At 39.0% G+C, this 12,490-nt stretch overlaps 1 protein-coding gene across 2 annotated transcripts in view; it reads right to left on the bottom strand.

The window, feature by feature from the left end:
- agap3 (ArfGAP with GTPase domain, ankyrin repeat and PH domain 3) overlaps window positions 1-12,490 on the bottom strand; it is a 202,564-nt gene that overhangs the window by 44,933 nt on the left and 145,141 nt on the right. For both annotated transcript variants that reach the window (XM_024273323.2, XM_024273320.2), the window contains exons 11-12: window positions 11,261-11,432; window positions 265-414 (exon numbers count right to left, since the gene is read on the bottom strand). In XM_024273323.2, the coding sequence (XP_024129091.1) occupies window positions 265-414; window positions 11,261-11,432 (322 nt within the window). The remainder of the gene's footprint in view (window positions 1-264; window positions 415-11,260; window positions 11,433-12,490) is intronic.

Genomic DNA, 12,490 nt, shown 5'->3' on the forward strand with positions numbered 1-12,490 from the left:
ACATCATGTTACTTCGCTCAAGTACAGTGACGAGACGGCAGTAAGTGGAGACGCATCAGCGGCAAAAAGTTAACCTTCGCTGTTCCAACCCTCCGAACATGCTGCCTCCATCAAGGAGCCAAAAAGGTCAGAGCGATCAGAGCGCTGATCACCTAATCATGAAAATGAGGCGTGTTTAAAAAAAAAAAAAAACGAGCTCAATCACAGTTTCTGTTTGTTTTGATTCTCACTTTTGAGGCGAGAACTTTCCTTTAAAACACTTACTGGCGCCGCTGCTCGTACTGGTGTTGATGGCTTCGTTCCACTGGTCAGCGCTGGACACGGAGAAGGAGCGCTGGTGCATGCCGTCCTTGCTGCCGCTCGACGCCGAGCCGCCCGTCTGCAGGGAGCTGCTGCTGTTGGAGTGTGAAGCACCTGCGGAGGGAGCGACACCATTTGAAACCATTTTTTTTCTGCCACATTTGTTTTAGTCACCGTAAATCAGTTGGGATAACGATGAAACCGAGACATTTTTTTTTTTTTGTGCAGGCATCTCCATCAGACACACGAAACTCTCCTCCCTCCGCCCTCTGTCTCTAATTAGCCCTTAATTAACAAGATACACTCTGAACGCTAATTGTCTCGCCTCATCTCTCTGACTGCCACATCGATCTCCACTGGCGTCAGCAGGCGTTCTCCCCCTAACTTCCAATCAGGCGAGCTGCGGACGCCTGGCTCTCTTTACTAATTCATTGGCTAGGCTGCGCCGTGAGGGGTCCTTCCCTCCTGTTCTTGAACAGTTGCTAGCACACATTCCAACTACTCCCAAACTCAAACGCACTGAAAGTCATGTGACGGACGCACTCCTAAAAGGAAATGAGTCGATAAAAATATATGTAAAAAATAATCAAGTAGTTTTTATTGAAACATAAAACCAGGATTTTTTAATTTTAAAAAAATGAAGAAGTCAGTCTCAGTCTGACTCTAAAAGGTTTTGTTTTGGAAAACAAGACATTTCTCTGATTTCCTCCTCTTACAGGTAGAACACATCAAGGCCTTTTATTCAATAATTACCAGAGAATAGCAGTTTCTGATTGAGGTAACAATAACAGAAAATATAGTGTGCTTGGCGTGTAAAATAAACTAAGCGGCACGGGCGCTTGTTAGGATAATGTGTCCTACTCATTATCTAGAGTAATAAGTGTATCAAATTCACATAATCATGTCTAATTAGTATCAGTAATTATCTTGTTGGGCCCAGGAATATTAATCTTCGTGTCCCAGAGGGGAGGAGGCAGAATCGCAGCGAGAACGGGAGAAAGAGCGAGGGAATCACGCTGAGGAGCAGAGACTAAATTAGCATGCTGAAATCAGAGCGGAGGAGGAGGAGGAGGAGGAGGAGGAGAAGGAGGGAGCTTCAGAGGAACTGCAATGGAAATGAAAAACTTTCTTTTTTTATTTATTTGTTTAAAGTGACAGATGAATAATACATACATACATCGAGCGGATGACTTCTGTTAAAATAAATTACAATCTGATTGAGTTTAAGACAAAACCGTCCATTAAAAAGATTCATGATCAACAAAATATTTTCGACTGAGAAGTTTGAGCTCTCGCTGTTAAATCCTCCTTAAAGTTAAAAATAAAAGGGTGACAACAAGACAACTTTTACAGATACTTAGAATTCCAAAAAAGCACATCTAATTGTCAGATTGGATGCTAATGATTAATGAATTATACATGCATCCATTAGTCCCAGGAGACCACTCTTGCATAAAGGGGAAGATAATGTAATTACAGTGCAGAAATAATCAGCTTGTGGCATTAAACGACAACTGCACTCGCAGCTCCAGCCAGGCCGACTGCAGAGCACCTTCCGCTTTCCGTGATGGACTGACATCAGCAAGCATCAGACTCTGGATCTGATGTCACCCTTTAATGGTTATCTCTGTATCCTGGGATGTTAAAGTGGTATAAAAACCACAAAAATCAATAATAATACCAGCAACTTTCAGTTTTTTTACTTAAAATCTGTGTTTTATTAGATTTCAAATAATAGTGGTATACAACTTTATTATTTAATATTAAACTATTGCTAAAAAAGTATAATATACTTCTTTTGTTTCTGCTAATTTTCGACATGAAGCAAACATAGCAAACTAATTCTAACTATTTTTCACATATATATTCCATATATTGATGCTTTTAATTAAGTTTTCCATTTTTACTGAACATCCTTACTTTAATAATAATAATATTTAGTGTAATCATATATATATATTGTAAATATGATGCAAAAATACCATGTTCTTTAATTAATAAACTCTTCAAAGTACAAACGCTCCCTGCTGACTGTACTGGCATGTGTATAAAGAGATAACAAAAGCCATATATTGTTTTCTGTAGGCTGTTCGGGGCTGGGGTGTTAAGTGGAGGCGATGGATTAGTGGGGAGCTGCTCTGGCTTGCTTCTCATTTCTCTTTAGGCCGGACCGTCAGTGGGCTGATGAGCCGTGAAAAGGCCTGACCCCTCCGTGGAGTTGTTGCCATTATGTACAAGTAGTGAGATAATGAAGCATTCATGCTAATGTGGGCTGGGCAACACATCATTTGCGGCTGTGTAATCCACGACTGCCATCAAGAGCAATACCCACATGTCCCCTCTACCACTCATGCTGCCGCCGCCGCCGCCGCCGCCGCCATCCCATCAAGTCACTTAAACCATTTGTTGTCACACTTCGGTTTAATAGTCGAACTTCCCAAACAAAATGCGGCACGCTAAACTAGCGGTTTTACCCTTGTGTGTCGCAGGGCAACGAATAACTTTAACGCCATTAGAGGTAGTTAAGTAAAGGAACAACAGGCAGTTGGAACGACCGACACAAACTGTATGGGGTCAAATTAGAATCAGCTTTAACCCTTGTGCTATCTTATGGGGTCCAAATGACCCACGCCTTACATTGACGTGTTATCAATCCGATGACAAATGTTGATGAAGGTGAATAGGATTTCATGTCTGCCACATACAAATGGAAAAAAAAAATATATCGAAAAAAAGTTCAGTCTTGTAGGGTATAGATGACCCCACTTCTAATGTAAACAGGATAGCTCAAGGGTTAAGCAAAGGGAAAAACCAGATTGTAAATTAGAAAAATGGACAATGTAAGCCTGAAAAATATTGAAAATGTGTATATATATATATACAAATATACACTTTTAAGAAATACTGCAACCTGGATTTAAGAATCCTGTAAAGCAAGAACTCACCAAATAAAATAATGTTTGTAAAATCCATAGTTTTAAATGGTCAACATTTTTCTCCCGCTTTGCTTTGATACCCTAATTTATAGTTTAAATTTTGACTTTTCATTTTCATGGTTGAAATCCTTGACATATATGAAGATGGACAAAGCGCCTATGACGTCACCCATAGAAAATGTCTGACCTCCAGTTCCAACAAAATTAAGTCAAGTCAATCGCCATTTTTCCGCGGTACAGACATTTGTAAGCAGTGATTGGTCCAAACTCGTCTGAGTCATCGTTTCTATGGCAACCAGTCCAGGAGTGAGCTTGTTGGAAAGCCACGCCCCTTCCACTGAAAGCAGACTCTGAAGAATCAAACGTTTTGAACTGTTGAGGTGGGGGCCAACGGCACCACATGCTTTTACTGAGGCATCTGATTGGCCAGTTTATAATTTCAATAACTTGCAATAAAGAAAATAAATAATGGAAAAAAGTTAGGATTAGCAAGAACATGTTGAAATAAAGGTATCAGAGGAGGAATGGTTATTCTGACAAATAGAATGACTGAGTAATAGCCGTTTATTTCTCTATAGATGTCTGTGGGATTTTGGCTTTCTGGGACCAGCGGGTACTTCCTGTTTGAAACACAAGGGGGAGGGGATAATGGTTGTGTCCGAATTCCCTCCCTAATCACTATATAGTGCGTTCGCCATTTTCTAGTGCTGTCCGAATCTACTAATTCCAAAATCAAGTGCACTAGAAATTTCCCAGAAGTCTTTGCGACAAACTAGTGTGAATCGATGCTCACTAGATTAGCTAATATAGACCACGATGCATTGCGGTCAAACAATTTCGAACAAAAAACGCGTTTTAATTAAATTTTTGAATAAACCATCCACATTTTCACCATCAGAACACAGTGGAGTCATAAATAAACCTCGTGAAATTTTCGTATTTATTCGATTTTTACTTTGTGAAATCGGTGACGTCATATCGGGTGTTTAGAAAAACAAAAGAAAAGTTGTGAGCATTGTGTCCGAATTACCTTTAAAATCCAGAGCACTAGATAGTCCTGCACTATATAGTTTTTTAGTAGTTAGGGGTAAGGGGGGAATTCGGACACAACCAGGATGTCCAGTTCTAATGGTTGAGACTAATTTTATGTGGGGGTGGAGCTTTAAGCCCTTTTGCTGTCAGGGACATGATTGACGTTTGGTGACAGAGGTTATGGTGATGTCATTTCCGCACAAAAACCGGGTGTTGTTGGTGTCACCTGGGTCATCCTTCCTCTTAGGTAGAGTACTGTACGCTGCATCAGAACAGGGGTGACACAGGCACAACAACAAATCCTTTTCTGGAGTGGAAATTAAATCAAAATAACCTCGGTCACAGTGTCAATCATGTCCAAGTAGCCAATGGGCTCAAAGTCCTACCCCCAAATAACAAATAGGTTGAACCATTGACTGCACATAAGGACTAAATGACTCCTCCCTCCTCGCTTTCCAAACAGGAAGTACTTGCTGAAGCCAAATCACTGTAGACTTCTCTAGAGAAATAAAAAGCTATTTGTCAGAATAACTTTTGTTGCTCTGATACATTTTTAACATGTTCTTGATAAACCTCATTTTCTTTCTTTTGTGCAAGTTATAAACTGACCCATCAGATGTAAATGTAGGTGGAACCTGATAAATGTTCAACATTTAAAATGTTTAATTGACTGATTTTTCAGTCTGTTGTCAACTGAAAGGGGTGTGGACTTCCAACAAGCTCACTCCTGATTGGTGAGAGTGGTAGCCATAGAAACGTTGAGTCTGCCCAACTTGGGCCAATCGTCGCTCACTGACATGTGGATCCAACATGGCGGCGTCCATATTGCAAAAATAAATAAATAGAAATTTAAAAAGTTGTGACTGAAAGGACTTAATTTGAAGCTGCAAGTCAACCATTTTCATTGGTCGCACTCGCTCGGTCCAGTTCTCATATACAGCCAAACATCTTAAGTGAAACTGTAAATTGAGGACACAAAGCAAAGAAAAAACAAAAGCAGAATTTTCCTTTTCATTATAAGTTTAAAAGTGTTTCTTCTAATTTAAAATAGATTCATTTATGGATTTCATAGATATTATTTTTATAATGCCCCTTTTCAAGCTTCAAAGTGCTTTTAAATTTACTTTACTTTATTTAATAGTGTCTATTTTTCCAATTTACAATCTGGTTTTTCAATCACTTTAAGCTGATCCTGATTTGAGCCCATATTGCTGTTTAAAGTCAGAATTCTGCGGTCCTCTTTAGGCAGTGTGAGCGTCCCATTCCCCCACACGATTGATTAGAAGTGACTGGGCCCATTAATACTTTGATACAGTATATCTGTCGGCAGTGACACGGCGGGACGCATGTTAACAGGGAGAACCATATTTTAAATGGTTCCACTCAGCAGCCAGCGAAGGAATTAAACCTAAAGTCGGGGGCGCATGCGTCCTCACATTTACTCAGTGTCTCCGCAACCTGTCTGCTTTATCTTCCCATCTCCCCCCGTCCAGTCCGCCCCTCCTGCTCTCCGTCACTATCCCTCTTCTCCCAGTGATTATAAAGGTCTTTAGATCTAAGGAATGAATGAATTATCAAAGGCAAAGACAAGGCTTTTGATTTAGATGCTGTGAATGAAAAATTACCCCTTTGTTCCCTTCATCAATTGCATGTCTAATGAAATCAAAATCTCGATCGTATAATCAGAAGAGGGTCCTCCACCCGAGGAGAGACTTGATGTGATTTGTAACCTTTCTTTTCCTGAGTGGAGATTAAGGCAAATCTCCTTCACATTGTTCCCAGATGCAGAAATGAACGTCGCCAGAAAATCTTAGGAAAATGCTACGGAGGTCTTTTTGGGAAAACAATTATACTTTCAGTAAAATAAAATTTAAAAGAATAAAAAATAAAGAAAATCTACAAAGTGATGATTTCCCCTCAAAACATGTTAAATGATGTCCACTGAATGTCTCAATTACTCTTATTAAACATTTAAAAACCCACTTTGATAAAAATGGTGATTTGGGTGTTTTTAACATGTTCTTGTTACATTTTGTCATAATGGAGGACATATATGAAGAAAATTAAGATGACATTTTTATTTCAGAGAATTTCTTTATTTAGATTGTTACGAATTACCGTTGGAAAAAGAGCTGATTTGTGACATAGAAAGTAAGCAGGGAAGGCTACAAGCTGTCTGCTCTCCGTAAACAGAGATCTCTCAGCTGTGGGGAGGGGAACGGGGGCGGGGTTGCTCCATCCCCCAACTGAGAAGCAAATCCAGGGGTGCGACTTATACTCAGGAGCAACTTATTTGTGTTTTTTGTTGTTTTTGTTTCAGACTTAAATAGGCTCATATATTTGTTATTTTCCCAGTAAACACCAGTTGTCCTTTAGCGGGTGTTTCCCCTAACAACCGCTAGAGGGCGCTGCATCTGAGTATTTGCTACTGACAGTGGCAGAAGAAGAAGTGCCGTCCAAAACAAACGTGGAAGAGAATCTGATTGTTTTCCTCTTAATTTTTTTTTTTATACAGATCATAAGATTTTGTTTTTATTTATTTAATTTTAACTACGTTGGACTTGGTAAATTTGTTCTGAAGCGTCAGACTTTTCTCCCAAAAGCTCGACTCATACTCCAGAGCGACTAATATATGGTTTATTTTCTTCTCGATTAGACAGTTTTTGCTTCTTCGACTTATACTCTGGCGTGACTTATACTCTGGAAAATACGGTAAGCATTTCATGGTCATTTTACTGTATCAGCTAAGCCCAATCTCATAGTTTACATACCATTCCAATATGGCTTCGCTCTTTATGCATCTTGGACAATGATAACAGGCTACTATTTGAACTCTGTCTGCGCTGCGGCACACTCCGCCGTTCAAATTGCACTGATGCGCTACAAGACCTCAGATTGCGTCTTTGCCATTGACAACATTGAAACTTGCCGCCCCTGATGCGCAAATTGCGATTGGTGTGAACACAGCATAAAGAAAAACTACCGCTCTGCAGAAACTACGTCATAGAAAATGACATCTTATTTATATAAATATATTTTGGCTAAAAACAGCATAATCATAATTAAAAGACCGCTGGGAACGCTTTTGCAACAGATCAAAGATGATGGGAGTGGGTAGTAGTTCCTTGAAACAGTAGTTCCTTTGACCCTGATTGGTCCACCCAATATACCAAACCCAGACTCACTCAGGTGATGACAGAGCCATTATTTTGCCAGTTTATGTAGTCTGTTTAGTTTTTAACAATTGTTTATATTTTGAAGCCCAATGAGGCAAATTCTTTTGGGATTTTGGGCTATATAAATAAAATTGAATTGAATTGAATTCTTCCTAATCCCAACTACAGGATGAAATTGTTGCAGCATTATCAGCATCTGCTTGTGGTACGGCTCATGAAGCAGCATTACGCTCAAACCAAACCATCTTTTGTCGCTGTGTCCCTAAAATCCAGACGATTTCATATATCATAATCGCAGTAAAATCACTCCTCGGACTGAAAACTGAAGCTTTGATTCCCTGTTCAGTAATAAGGATATTTCCAATTTGTCTTGGGTGATCATTAAGTCTTCACTATGGAAAGCATGAGGAAGCTCATTTGCATGAATGAAACCTACAGAAAGTAGATAATTGACCAGTTGGGAGCCGTTTCATTGATTAATTACATTTTTTCACAGGAATAAAAACTAATTAAGTAAGTGTTCTAATATACAAATCAGAGACAAATATATCTATATGTCAGAGACAGGAACATATGGATCAATTTGTAGAGTTTCTTCCCAATTCATCAATAAACCTGAACCTCACCATCATGTGGTTTTAGCTTAGAGAAAGATATTAAAGAAGAAATCTCAAATGTTTCTTATTCAAAAGGATCCCTGTTTTTATTAATTTATTGTTACTAAATCTGTTTAAATGATCATTTGTGTTTCTTTTTTGTCATAAAAGACTGCTGTTACAGTGGACGGTAAGACTCAAGATCTCTCTGCACAAACCATAAATCTAAGGATACTTCAGACCAATCAGGATTAGACAATAAACCATTGACTTTTAGAGAAACTTCACATAAACTTCTGCTTCAGTTGGACTCCATATGCCCTTATTTACAGAAGAAAAGCAATCTAGACATTTTAAGTGCTGCCGCAAAGCTGTTGTAATGAGGTTTGATTGTGACGCAAAGTAGTAAAAGCCTCGAAAGCCGCTCTGAGAACTGACTTTCTACTGTGTAATGTTTAAATGGGTGACAAAAATAAGCAATCTGAACTATAAGATTTAAATCTGAGAGGTCTTGATTGTAAATGATGTTTAATAAAAGAGTCATTGCTTTGACGTGAAGCAGTAAAACATTGCATGATTCAAAGTGTGGTCAGAACTTAAGTCACTTTATCAAACAGCCACATCCAGAGAAGTAGGAAATGTTAGAACAACCTCACTGACATCTTTTATTTCCTTTGTCCTCATGTTAATCAACATGGTGTCACATGGACATAAAGTCATTGCTATGGAGTATCTGAAGTCAAATGTTTCTGTTCTGAATGATACCAGAAGTGAAGCGTACAGTATAGCGAGAATTTGGCTTAAATTGATGATGTTATGATTCTCAGTTTGTAACCAAACCATATGTTAAAATCATTGACTGTAAATAAAGAACTGGACTGAGTGACTCCTCCCCCATCGAGCTAAGATCCAGTAGACTTCTAACGAGAAATACTCAGTCATTCTATTTGTCAGAAGAAACATTCTTTCTCTGAAACATTTTTATTAACATCATCTAATCCTTTCTTTCATGATATTTTTTCTTAATTTCAAGTTATTCAAGTTATAAACTGACCAATCGAACGTTTATTGACAGATTCTCTAGAGCCACTTTCAGTGGAAGGGGTGTGGCTTTCCAACAAGCTCACTCATGATTGGCGACAGTTGTTCCCATAGGAACATTGAATCAGACGACTTGGACCAATCACCGTTGACCGGCTCCAAATCGCAGAAAAATGGAGACTAAACTGGCTTCATGTCGTTGGAGCCAGAAGTAAGGCATTTCCTAAATGTAAGTGAGTGTGTCCATCTTCGTATACAGTCACAAGTTAAAAGCAGGGATGTCAAAATATGGCGTTAATTGCGATTAATTAACTAGAATAAGGTGAGTCTTTTTCTTGTATTGCGTTAATCTGATTTTTAATCTATCACTTTTTTTTGTTGTCAAATATTAAAACAACAGTACACCTGTTCACTAGAACAAATGTTTTATTTGAACTCATCTGAAAACCCGTCTTATATCGCTCTCAGTGTCCCTGTACCCAGCATGCCCCCGTCGTTGTGGTGACATCATCAATGTGCGACTTTGTCATTCTTAACATGAATCCAAAAAAATACCATAACACCACAACTATTATCTATTATGTAAGGGATAAATCCAGACGAGATGTTTGTTAACATAATAAAGGTATGTCAACATAATCTATATTATGGCATTAATAAGAAGTTTGTGGTAAATATTGTTTATATTGATAAGAAAAGTGTTTTTTGCCATTTTTATGCGTTAGATTAGAACAATTTGGATCTTATGTTTTTTTTTGCTTGTTTGTTTTCTTCGTAATTGTTTAAGTTTGAAAATAATTCCCCTTGATAGTGTAAAAGTAAAAGTTGGAAGTCTGTTATAGTAAGAAACTTCATAACGCCACTTTTAAAGTTGTATTTTCATCTTTTATTGCGACACAATGTCACAAATTTAAATAAAAATACCTAAAAATGAAGCGTTTACAACAATTATAGGGTTAGATTAAAAATGGATCAATTAGAGGTCATGATGAATTAAATAATCACACGAAAAAAATTATCGCATGGCAGCACAAAGCACCCAACCGTTCAATGCACCATTGAACTAAATGATGGCGGAAAGTGAATTGTTGCATCGCGACTGCTGACCAATATGTTTAAGTTGAAAGCATAAAAGTTTTTTATAATTTTATGTTTTATCACACCAGTATTAGTTAAAAGCAACTGAAGGCTTTTTCTTCCCTTTTACTTGCTTTTTACTAAAAAAAGGATTTTTTTTTTTTTAGTTTTTGTTGTTTTGTAAAACTTCCATCAAACCAAAAAAAAAATTGTGTAGCAAAAATTGAAATTTGAATGAAATCGAAAGAAAATGAATTGTTGCATCCCTGACTGAATCAGTCCCGTCTCCCCTTCTGACCATCAGCGGGATCCATCACCCGATCACTAGCACTTCCTGTGTCTCCCCACCACACTTCCCCTCACCCCCATAGCCGTTTCCATCTGCAATCACTCCCAGCAGTATTTAGTCAGAGCAGTGCGAAGTCTTGTTTGGGCCACTCTGCCTGCATCACTGAGCGTTCTCATCCTGACCTGATCCTCTGTTTCATCTTCCACTCTGATTGTTTGCCGCCTGCCCCGACCCTCGTCTGGACCCTGACCCCTCTGGTTGTTTTCTGATGCCCTCCTGGTGGTGTTTGATCTCTGCCTGCCTGACGCTGATTTAGCTTTGTGGACTTTTAGCTGAACTTCTCTCCTGTTCTCCTGCCTGTGCTGTTTGAGACAAAACCCCTTAAAACTAACATTAAACTTTCATTTGTTTAGAATTAGAAACATATTTGCACATTTGTGTCTCCGTAAACAAATGATTTGGAAATTATTTTAAAATTTACCCAAAAAAATCAATTAATTAATCTAAAATAATTTTAGCTGCTCTTATGCTTTTTTAATTTAATAAATTAGATTAATTCAAATGTAAGTCCTACAAGTGTTAAGTCCTATTATATGAAAAGCATATTTCAAAACCAAAATGTTATTAAGATTGGGTTTCTCAATATTTAATCAATTTGTGTAGAATTGGAACTCCAAGAGAAATATGTAAATGTTTTGGCATCGATGACTGTTGCTTCCTTTCGTCATTTTATATTCTGGATTTTCTTAAGCTAAACCCATGGTGGGGTCGAGTGGTTCTAAACACAGCCGTGAGGGCTGCTGGGATTCGTACCTGCGCTCCCGATGCCCAGCTGCAGGGCGCTGCGGTCCTTGGTCAGTCCGTTGGTCTTGGGGCTTGTGGTGGGAGCCACGGTGGCCACCGCTCGGGGGGGTCGTTTTCCAGGTACCTTGACGGTCGTTCTGAGCAAGTCGATCTCTTTTCCGTGAACGTTCTGCATGTAGTCCTGTGAAAAATAAAGTTGAGGAGTCGGTGATTTCACCGGCCTTTACCTCAATTTAGACTTGATTACACACAGCGGACCAAAAGGAATCAAAGAAGAAAAACAAATTAAAAGACTATCCGGTTTCCATCCGCATTAGTCACAAACCGTCTTCCTCTGAGGATATGTGATCGTGGAGAAATTATTGTAAAGCTATTATACATCACCTGTGCCCACACCAGCTCCCCAAATAGCAAGATGTTAGGCTTAATGAATGCAAACTGTCTCATTCTCTTTCAATTTGCCCATTTGATTTGGTCGGAATCCACTCCCGCCTAAATGTGGGAAGCCAAGGTGAAAATCATTGGGCTCAGCAGAAAAAAAGACCCAGATAGAGGCGAGCTCGGCCTCCGCTGTCCCCCCACCGGCTCCTCTGCTTTATTACCGTATCATAAAGCACTCATTTCTTTCCCAAGCCTCCTCGCTAATTACCCAGTGAGCGCTCTCATTTCATTTTATTGCTGGAATTAACAGCCAGATCGAAGCATGCAAAGCTATTAAGATGTGTGATTAAGCCACATTCAATTAGTTTCTACAAACAATTTAATTGATGTAGCAGATAGAATTAACAGAAGGTGATTGTGTGGATGGCTTGGCTGACTGCGAAATTAAAGGTTCCCCTCTTCCGCTCTCTGGTTGCCTCCCTCCTTTTCCTTTCGTGCTCCTCGTCTGCTCAAAATGAGCTGCTGCTAATGTAACTGGCAGCTTTACTTCACGATAACAGAGCTCCAGATTGCCCCCATGACCTGTGATGGCTGCAGTGATCAGGAGACGGTCAATTACATACTGTAAATCAGGAGTGTCAAACTCAATCGCACAAGGGGCCAAAATCCAAAACACACCTTAGGTCGAACAGGATAAACATTCATTGAACACTCTAAAACTACATAAAACTTTAAAATCTTAACTTTTTAACATAATTATGAACTAGATATATAGCACTACCTGTGATAATGCTAGTGTGAATTCTGTGAGATGAATTTGGCTGCTGACGATGCTAGTGCTGATAGATGAAGATGCTG

The sequence above is a fragment of the Oryzias melastigma genome, linkage group LG17 (genome assembly GCF_002922805.2).
Source record: "Oryzias melastigma strain HK-1 linkage group LG17, ASM292280v2, whole genome shotgun sequence".
Lineage (NCBI taxonomy): Eukaryota > Metazoa > Chordata > Actinopteri > Beloniformes > Adrianichthyidae > Oryzias > Oryzias melastigma.